The sequence below is a fragment of the Rhodnius prolixus genome, unplaced genomic scaffold, assembly GCF_049639745.1.
Source record: "Rhodnius prolixus isolate KJV_2025 unplaced genomic scaffold, Rpr scaffold_3, whole genome shotgun sequence".
In the NCBI taxonomy this organism is placed as follows: Eukaryota; Metazoa; Arthropoda; class Insecta; order Hemiptera; family Reduviidae; genus Rhodnius; species Rhodnius prolixus.
Window position 1 is genome coordinate 40,283,453 of NW_027411603.1, and position 10,726 is coordinate 40,294,178.

The 10,726-nt window shown below is 30.6% G+C and overlaps 2 protein-coding genes across 2 annotated transcripts; one reads left to right on the plus strand and one right to left on the minus strand.

The window, feature by feature from the left end:
• Positions 1 to 355: 355 nt before the first annotated feature.
• LOC141452712 (dnaJ homolog subfamily B member 13-like) lies at positions 356 to 3,143 on the plus strand. The gene is made up of 7 exons (XM_074125094.1): positions 356 to 509; positions 862 to 1,083; positions 1,193 to 1,337; positions 1,928 to 2,105; positions 2,186 to 2,357; positions 2,440 to 2,541; positions 2,770 to 3,143. The coding sequence occupies exons 1-7, from the start codon at positions 418 to 420 to the stop codon at positions 2,933 to 2,935; spliced, it is 1,077 nt and encodes a 358-aa protein (XP_073981195.1). The 5' UTR covers positions 356 to 417; the 3' UTR covers positions 2,936 to 3,143.
• An 896-nt stretch (positions 3,144 to 4,039) lies between these two features.
• On the minus strand, positions 4,040 to 10,660 carry Pus7 (pseudouridine synthase 7). The gene is made up of 14 exons (XM_074125092.1): positions 10,480 to 10,660; positions 10,270 to 10,401; positions 9,808 to 9,973; positions 9,167 to 9,249; positions 8,906 to 9,018; positions 8,662 to 8,797; positions 8,434 to 8,539; positions 8,033 to 8,233; positions 7,805 to 7,961; positions 6,553 to 6,753; positions 5,865 to 6,072; positions 5,592 to 5,781; positions 4,546 to 4,697; positions 4,040 to 4,461 (listed from the first exon to the last, which is right to left on the minus strand). Exons 2-14 carry the CDS (start codon positions 10,394 to 10,396, stop codon positions 4,271 to 4,273), a joined length of 2,031 nt encoding a protein of 676 aa, XP_073981193.1. The 5' UTR covers positions 10,397 to 10,401; positions 10,480 to 10,660; the 3' UTR covers positions 4,040 to 4,270.
• Positions 10,661 to 10,726: the final 66 nt, after the last annotated feature.

The following is a 10,726-nucleotide window of genomic DNA, read 5'->3' on the forward strand; positions in this document are numbered from 1 at the left end:
AGATGTAAAAACGACTGACGGGAAAATCCAGGCCATGAAAAAAAAGGAAAGGTTTCTTCCACGAAACTGCTACAGAACAATAAACCTGTTTTAGCTACATTTCCCGAGGAACCCGCCCGATGCTATTATTTAATGTAAAAGAATTTGTTCCGTCGAATTCAGTGGAATGAGGGCTTAGAGATGGACTAAGCAAATTTAAAGGATTTAGTACTGGGATTAGTGATTTCTGTATCATTTTTCCATTAATAAAATCCGTGGCTGGTGTTGTTAGCGACTAAGTTTTTAAACTTGTAGATTCAATTTTACTGAAACAAAGATGTTTCCAAGAAACGTATTTAAATCACATGTAATTCCTACATTTACTTTTTAATTTAAGTTACAATTTGACATTTTACGACTTGTTCAAATTTTTCTACAATGCTGGATCTTGAAAGCAGAAAACGAGAAATTGATTATTATGGTGTACTAGGAATCAACAAAGGATGCGATCCTGATGATATTAGAAATGCGTAAGTAAAAAAAAAAATGGATATTTGGCTGTGAAAGGAGATGGATTCGTTGTCCGTTATTATGATAATTCAATTAAAGTCTGGTATTCTTGTTGTTTTTTTTTTTCTAGCTAGCATAGTATCCGAGAAAAAGCCGACATTTATGTATAACTTCTTTAGACCCCAATTAAGTGATTTATAATTAATTATATGTAGAATACGCACTGTATACATTATATGCGTTATAGGATTTTTTTAAATATTTTTTTTTTTAAAATAAGAAAACAATAAATTATATCCAAACTTTTAAAATTCTATAACAAAATACTTCTCAAAGATTTTGAACTGAGTTTTGTTTTATTTTTGTTTAAAGTTATCGCCGTTTATCCAGACAGTATAACTTGCGAAGCTTAAGTGACAGAGAAATTCATAAACTATTTTCATTAATAAGTGAAGCGTATGAAGTTTTATCCGCACCTTTATTAAGAGCTATCTACGATCAGTATGGCGAAGAAGGATTAAAACAAGGTGTAATTACACCTCACGGATGGCATCCACCTTATTGTTACCATGGAGATCCAAGAAAAACGTACAGGTATGTACAAATAACAGAGGATAATAATGATAATTTAGGTTTTATCCTACTAATACTCCATTTCCAAAAAAAATAATAATAATAAAAATAATTCAAATGAGTGCTGCAGGGTGTTTTATGGTAGCGATAATCCATATGCAGATTTGTTGGATGTGTTAAGAAATCCACCAAGACTATTTGACTTTCCAGAAGGGAAAGGAGATAAGAAAAAAGAACCATCGATTACTAAACCATTGTCGCTGACTTTAGAGGAGGTAAACATTTGCACACTAATGTAATCTAAAGAGACTGTAAAATTTCTGGCGGCAAATATCTCATTCTTAAAGAAATTATTATTGCCCACAAATTCAATTTAACTTAGGGTTTCAGAGGATTATATGGCCCTGTGGCTAAGCATAAAACCTTAGCTGGTTATTTCTCAGCTATTTCAGCATTATAATGAACAAATTTCATACAAAGACGATGATTACTTGCCATAGACCAGTAGAAAAATTACATAAGATTGGGAAAGTTGTGCCCTTCCTCTTTTAATTTTTTAAGCATCTACCTCCTTTTTTGGTTGGACTAATAACTTCAATTAGCTATAAGGTTCATGATAGATCATAAACCGATAAATGACAAATTGTCATTAAACAGCACTACAGAAATTTGTTGACATATTGTGGTGAAGTACACTATAACCCAGATTAAATTACGTTCAAATCTAAATGTGAAAAATATTACAAAGTAATCTTCACATTAAAAAAAATCCGAGGTTCAGAGAGCTATGTAGTAGTATTTTACGAGTTTAACAATGATAAGACGGTTATCATTTCACCATAAGTATAATATTCATTTATTCCAGCTTTACCACGGCTGTCATAAGGTAGCGAAAATTCAAAGAAGGGTATTTGTTGACGAAGAGTGCGTCAATACAGAATTGAAAGAGCAAGTTTTAACAATTTTGGTTAAAGCAGGAACTCCTGCTGGTACCCAAATTACTTTTACAGAAGCTGGAGATATGGGTCACGCAATTGTACCAGGTGAATCAAGTCCTTATCCTGGTTCTCACCTTTAAATTATCTTGCACTATACCACATTCTAGCTTACCATTGTTAAATAGGTGATGTAATATTTGTGGTAGAAGAAAAACCTCATCCAGTTTATAAAAGAGTCGGGAATGATCTTCATATGACATGTCATTTAAATTTGATAAAGGCATTAACTGGCACTATTATAACAATAAATACATTAGATGGTAGGACTTTAAGGACTGCTATCACAGAAATTGTAACGTAAATATTTTTATGATAACCTCATTGATTAAATATTCAGTAAATAAATAAAATATACCGAAATGAATTTTGTTTTCCGTAGACCACAATACAAAAAATTTGTTTTAAAAGAGGGAATGCCTATGGTGCAAAATCCTGATATGAAAGGAGATTTGATTATTTCATTTGATATTGAATTTCCAAGGTAAGCTATTTTTAAGCAAAAAAATCCTTTCCTTATTGCATTCAAAGCAAAGGATTGTTTGGTACTCTTCTTAATTCACAATTTGCTTGTGACATTTAAAAAATATGGAAAGTACGAGGCTGATTATGTCCTACAACCAACATTGAAGCAAAAACCATAATACAGCAAGTATATTTGAAAATTACCCCAATTTAAAACTATACAACCAAATAATGATTTTTGTTGTAGTTACTTACCACTGGCTAGCAAGAAATTAATAAGTAAAGCATTAACTGAAGTAATATCAGGAACTCCTGAATCTCCAGATTTGATCAATGAACTTGTAACAAAAGATAAAGAAGCCAGAGAAGAGGAAGCAGCCAAAGTAGAGGCTGGCGATAGTGTTAAGAAATAAAATAGAATTTGGAGACTTGATTGATATAATAAGAAAATATCTTAAAAATTGATATTAGAGAAGAACTCGTGATTTCACTCTCTCTCAATTACATCATATTCAATTTTACATTAAGTAGGTAGCTAAGAAACGGACGAAGATCCTATATCTCAAAAAATAGAAGCTATAGAAGAAATTAAAATAACATTTGATGAGGATACTAAAATAAAATAAAATAAAATTAAAAAATTATTAAATTCGACTTTTTTTCTATACTTTTGTTAAAGACACATGGTGGAGATATTTAACCAGGTGTAAACACAAAGCCAAATATCTGCAATAGAAAGTAATAGATTTACTTTCTTTTACACTACATAACAATTAGCATTGCATTTGTACTTAACATTTAGAATTCTCATTGCAATTGTACATTTAGAGGACAAAAGAGTCTAAATGTATATGATCTGAATAAGTAAATATCTGTGAAAGAAAACTGCACACGAAATTTTGTATTTCGTTTAGTCGGATAGACTATTAGGTTCTGGTCAAAGTCAACAAACAGAAAATGACATTTTACTGCGTTAATTTTATTATTATTATTTTGCGATCGTACAAAAAAGACCGAAAACTGTTGTAACTTCTGTACTCTTTATGCTTCATGCTTCTCCTAAAAAATTTCATTCTCTTACTATTGGTTAAAGGAAGTAGCACTATCAGAAGAATTAAATAGGTTTTTAATTTTTGAAGTTTTAAGAAAATGTATGATGTTTTTAAGTATTTGTAGCTGAAAAATTGTAGTACAGAAAATTGTAGGTGATAAGTAGTATTGCCACAGAAACGGTAGGATTTATGCTTAAAGAAAATCGTTACAGTTTTCGTGAAAATCAAAAAAGTAGACAATACCTCTCAGTAATGTGGTTATTTCTTACAGTTGAGAAATTTACATCGCTAAGGTACTGACATAGCCTTGCAGATACTCAAGCGAAATAAATACAAGTTTAAATTTCTGCGGTTCTTTAAAGCTAAAGTTAAATCACGCTCATCAACCATTATTACTAAAAACAATTTTTTTAGGATCGCAATGCTTTTTTATGTTTAATTTTATGAAATAATTTCACTGCAACGTCCTGGTTAGATACTATATTTGTTTAAACAAACAAAAAGCACCAAATAAAATAAATTGTAAAAAATTACAGTTGTTCAAATAACATGAAAAAGTAAAAGTTAGAAACTTATTAAAACATTTGGTGTAGTAATGAAGAAATTAAATTAACAAAAAATATCAGTCAATCTATCAGATACAAATAAATATGTGTAAAGTTAGAAACTGTTAAAAATAAAACAAAACCATATATTTTATAAGTTTTTTAATTTTTTCTCATCTGGCTCAACTTCTTCTTCTGTCTCTTTAGAACTGTGAGAACATTTGGTTAATGCTGCATGGTATGAAACGGCCGTTTCACATTTCATGACTTCTCTTATTAACATTGTAGCATATTGTGATGGTTTTAACTTAAAATCCAATATTACAGCTTTGTACTGAGAGTCTATAATTATGAAGAATAAATTATTTTAGTTTACACAGTAAAATTTATTTGTTTAATTACAAATTAAAAAAAAAATGCTCTTACTTTCAGGTTGTTGCGGTAAAGTTTTATTTTGGAGTTTATCTAAATCTGATAAAATAAGATCATCGTCAAAGGAATTATAATAACTAATATTCCACGTGAGATCATCAACTTTTGCTAGGATTTTTCGATAAGAACCAAATAATGAAAATGTCCTGAAATATCAAACAAATTTACATGATCCATTTTTTTTTTTTTTTATTCGATATTTCGTTTTATGGCTAGATGAGAAGGCGACAAGGTTTTGATCAAAATCGTAAGACATGAATCCTTTTCTGAGACGATTTTTCACTTTTTGTTTTCGATTTTCTTGAATAAGGCTCAAACAATTTGATTCAACCTTTTTTTCTTCATTACACAGATGTTGAATTTTTATTTGAAATTTTTCTCCGGAAAAATTAATTTTAAAAGGGATAATTTGAGGAGACGGGCATTAGGATCCTTGCTAAAGTGACATTTGTACCACTTAGCTGCTCACCTTTGCTGGGCCTAAGTGCAATATGCTAGTGTTAGAATTATCAGTATTCATTCATATTTTGTTGATAGACTGGGACACCGGAGGTGAAGCCAAGATCCTTGAAGAAATGCCAGTGCACGGGGATCATACATAAGTATAGTTTATGCAGTAGATCTTTATACTCGTAGTATTGATTACCACCTAACACTTCTAGAAAATTTCTAAGTTTGAAAAAGCAATAGTAAATTAAAATCATGAGAATGCTTGTAATTAAGAAAGCTTTAAACCAGATTTTTTAAAAAAATATTTGTATAACTTTGAATAATTGAACTAATTGTGGTGATTTTGTTTTTGTAATTTTTCCCAGCAACATAAATAGAATCTCAAGAAAAATATTAATTAAGAGCAGACTGAAAAGGTATAGATGATACAATCTTGGTTCTCTTGCAAACAACTTATGTGTGCACTTTTATTAAAAGGAATATTATTTTGATAAAAGGGACACATTTGTTAAATAGGTAAATTTGGATTGCATAAATTTTATTCTTGTTATTAATAACTGAACTAAATAAATGTCAAAAAGAATTCTTACATGTTAGCACTTTTGAAGTTTTCGAAAGTTATACCATCTTCAGCTAGGAATTCGGAGTACCACTCAGCAGTTATATTATCAGGATATTCTACATCATGTCCAGGCAGCGGAAATACCAGTTCCTCAAACTTAATCTGAGTTACAATTTGAGCTGTTATTTTTTTAATTTTTTGTTTTCTAATAGATTTTTCTAAAATATACAAATACATAAATTTTTATGTCAGCAAATAATGTAAAAGAAAATTGCAAAATATAATCAATTCTGATTAATACCAGACATTTCTTCCTTAGATGATTCTTCGCTTTCTTGCTCTTCATCATTACAATTTTTGTTATCTTCAATAGTTTCATTATGCTTATCAAGGATCAGGTCACCAACTATAGGTTTAAATCCATATTCCTTTATTCTCTTTGAAACTACTTTATTCCAAATTAGGCTTTGATACGCATGTACATAAAGTAGCATAGTGTTTCTTGGTATCTAAAATTATTTAAAAACTTATAATGAACCTAAAAAATCTAATCTTTTTTCATTTAGGACTAAATTCTTTTTGAGGGAAATAAAACATATTTGTAATGTTCAAACAAGAATAAGTGTAAAACAAAAACTGCAGTTTGATAGGAGTGGTCATATTCCAAGTAAATGGAATTAAAAGAAAAATTACAAAATAGAAAGAAATAAAAAATATTATTTATGAATAATAACAAAATAATAGCAGAGGCTAATGACTGCAGTCGACGTGGGAAAAAACCGTGGCTTCTCACATTTTTGTCTTTCCCTTATAACACAATTTATACTTCCATAAATAAATTTTACAAAATAACGAATGAAATAAAATTTTCTAGTATAACAAGTTTGGGATAAAATAATACACGACCTCTTTCCCAGTAATACTTCACTTCCAAATAACTTTGTCTATTACGAACAACTGCACTCATATTTTAAGAATGAATAACTTACAGCAAACAGAGCATTATAATATTGATCATTTCCTTGGTTTTTTAAAGCTCTCAAAACTTTTCCTTCAATTGATCCGTCATTTCGTGGAAGACACTTTAAGGCTAAACCGGCATTTTTAGTAGACCACCATGTTTCTCTAGCTTTTTTCACTTGAAGTGAACATTTCTCACCATTTCGAGGTTTCAGAATTGATTCCACTGCCTAAAACATAGAATGAAATGTTTAAGAACTGGTAGAGGAGAACTGTTTGAGAAGCAGAGCCAAAGTTCTGAAAACTAAAGATTTTAGTGAAATCATCGATTAGTACAATTCAAAATTTGACCACAAATTTAGTATTGCGCTGCTTACGATCTAGCACGTTTATTAAGTGTTCTTTTGGGTAAAATGAACTGCTACCTTTACAGATATATTGTGTTCGTACTGGTACCGAACAAGATCGCTCACTCTATAGAAATGTCTCCCTCCCAATGATTTATGAAAGATCTCTTCATCTGGTACGGTTCTAGGGAAGGTTTATTTATCCTTCACACCCAGTCTATCCAGGCATCAACATCAGCTTGAACGATTACTTCACAGATTGTTAGGACGTATCTTTTAGTGGTCCCAACAGATTCTGCAGGTGTGTTATCACATAACTACCCAGGCAGACCTTCGCCTGCCTCCCTCTGGGACATCACATCTTCCTCATTCTTGGCGCTTATCCTCATTAAGGAGTCGAATACTATTATGGAGGTTACAGCGCTGCATCTTACGAGGGCCTTCCTCAGTTTCCTCATTTTTCAACAAATTATCAATCAATTTTTAAGATGACAACGTGAGAATTCAATTGCTTTAATGACAACCTGACTATCGGACAGTATTATTAGGTACTAATTCCGATATTTCTTGTTGAGTTCATGCGGGATGCACGTTCTTATAGCGTGAATTTCCTCCAAGAAGATGCTGGAAAATTCACAGTTGGTTTCAGAGTCTAATTCTTTGGACCAAACCCTCCAGACCAATACTCTTCTCATTGGTCTTCGGCACATGTATGTACCACAAGATCGCATACTCCTTATGTTATAAGTGGATTCACTGTTCGAGAAAACATTCCTTTCTAAAGCAGACTGAAATCCCTTCCTAGAGCTGATAATACATCTATCAAGAGACCTCTTGATGTTTTAAAAAGGGAAACTTACTGATTGTAAAATAAAAACGACTTTAAAAAAAAACTATATTACTACAAAATAATTTAATTTTTAAAACGAGAAACCTTTTTCCAGTCTTTCAGGAGGATTGCTTTTCCTGCAGTGAAAGTTGGGGAAAGAAAAGAACTTCCAAATCTTTGCAAGCCATAATAGTTGATAAATCCATTTTCCTTTAATAAGTTTAATGAACTATTTATTTGACTATCCGGTGCTTCAACATTTCTAAAAGAAGATAAAGCATTACTATAATTGCAAATCAATCAATTCAGTAAATTCTTAAAGTATGCACTTACCTTATTGCAATAGTAAATTTATTGCCCGATAAATCTCCCAGTCTTAGACACGAATGTTTATAGCTATAATCTCCAAATACAATTTGAAACAGTTTCAAACGGTGCAGTTCTTCTGCTCGATGCTTCTTAATGCACATCCTTTGGGTTGTTTTCCCTCTTTTATCTTTTGTTCCACAGTAACTAACTGCATTTGCTTTCAATCTGAAATTATTTTAAAAAATTGAAAAGAACATTATACATATATAAGTATGAAAAGATTAAAATAAGTTAGTGCGTAAATTTTGAAAAAATATCCCAAAAATTACTCTTTAAACTGAGTTTTCGATCTTAATATTCTTCAACATAATAAATTTTTAATAGATGTCCACATAATCATAACATAATAGCGTTCAGAATTTCACCTCAATTTTTGTCCTATTTTGGATATCACATTTGTTGTATCAACATTTTCTTTAAAAACAGTAAAATGTAAATACTGTCCTTGATTGGAGGGCCACGAAATTCTTTCTAAACACATAAAAACAAATTGAATAAAGATGGTAAAAGTAGAATGGTAAACAAGTTATCATTAAAAATAAAATGATAAAATAATTTCAAGTGCCAATTCTATCTGAAACAACAATAATCACCTTTATTTTTACATTTTCCAACTTTTAAGAAGGTTTTATCATCTTTTGTGATTGTATTGCTATATAATTTGGACCCATAAATAAATTTCACTGCTTTATGTATTAATGTTCTCTCCGCTTTGTTCTTGTCTGATACCTTACAAATTATGGAAACAACCGTATATAGTGGACAATTACATTTCAAAATACTAAATTCATTATTAAATCTTTTATTACAAAATTAAAATTGTTCAAATAAACTTACCTCAATTTCAAAAGATGCATCATCAGACTCTGTTGATACCACTTCATCAATTTTTTTCCAATATTCTTCAGAAAGTACTGATCTATGTTCACTTTCTGATGTTGTATCAGATTCTGCGCGAAAAAAGCCACTCTTGTGAAAGTATTTACATTTTGTCACACAACTAATAGTGTGGGGAACCGCAATTTAAAACCACAGTTAAAATGAGATTTTTTTTTTTTTTAATTAGAAAAACTATATTGCTGAAGAAATTTAGTTCACCTGGCAATTCTGGTAGTCCAATACTTTTCAATTCTATAATATTTCCTTCTAAATCGATTTCATGAACTTGGAAATCTGAAAACCTTTCAAATAAACAATAATGCAGGTAAATAAATTAACAAATAGTGTATGTCGTTTTATGTGCTAGGAGAAAAATTTAAGGTTCAGATCAATGGCTCGTTGTGATCAAAATTGGACTTTCTTGGAGATAATTGCATTAAACGAGTTATATGTGAACTCAGTTTCACTCAGAGAGGTCCTTAGTACGCTAAATTTGTTTTTCGTTCAAATATATTAGAATCAAACTTCATTCAACAAGCAACAAAACTGAAGCCAGTGGATTGTACTGTAAGCAATGCAATCAGTACACATTGTACTTTAATTTCACATCAGAACCAATGAAAAAGGCCCATATAAGCTGTATATAAAAATCCTTTACAACGTGAGAAATGCGTTCAGTACTATAAGAAACATTAGCTCATTAGTAAACGAGAACCCCGAAAACAAGATTACCAGAGTATTCCATGGAAGGAAGAAATAGTTTTGGACCTCAGGAAAGTATAAGTAACTTAAAAACTGGTTTCATTTACTGTTTGAGAAGAAAAATCACCATTCAAACACAATATTTAAAAATCACTCACCTATGTTTTATTATACCAGAAAATCCTTCTGAAGAACCCTTTACATATTCTGTAATTCCAACTTCTTTTTCAGACAAACCAATGTGGCTACTGTTATCAGAAGATTCAGTTTTATATTTTCTATTATCTTCACTTTTACGTTTCTGAGAATTTTTTTTTTCAGCATCTGTGAACATAATAGTACGAGCTTAAACAATAATGTAGTTCAGAATAAACTATATATATATATATATAAATATTATAATTTAAAACTTATTGGTACAATAAGGAAAGCAAAAAATGCCTTAAAAATGTGTTGATATAAAGAGTAATACTTCTGGTTAACCCAGTCTCTTTTTTGGGAGGGTAATTTCAAATGCTACAAATATATTGTTAAATGAATACAACAGTGTAAGAAAAGATGTGCAAACATTTCAATACTTTTAGGCTTTGGCCTATTTAATGACCATGGAGAGCACTTACCAATGTCTGAACTTGTACACTCTTTAACAGGTTTTATTGCATCTACAGCATTCCTTGCAAGTTCCTTTTCGTTGCTAATTTGTTGAAATTTGGCTAAAATTGAAGCTCCAATGTTTTGCTCACCCATAATTACTATAAAAAAAACCAAATAATTATAAATTTAATTAATCGAAAATGAAAGAGAAAAATTTTCTGACAGACGATATTTACTTCTACCAGAAGAAAAATTACTGAAAACTGAATAACAAAGAAAATAATATGTTCCTATTTACATAACTTATCACCGAAGGTTTAAGAAAGTTGCTATTGTTTTTTAACCTCACTTTATTAAAACCTTCTATAACCTTCAGGATCAGACGAATATGAATAGAGAATGGACTGCCCTCTTAACTTTAGTTACAGCGTCAGTGTTAAGAGATACATTACATACGTCGAAGTCTAGCGGCCCTAGCGGAGG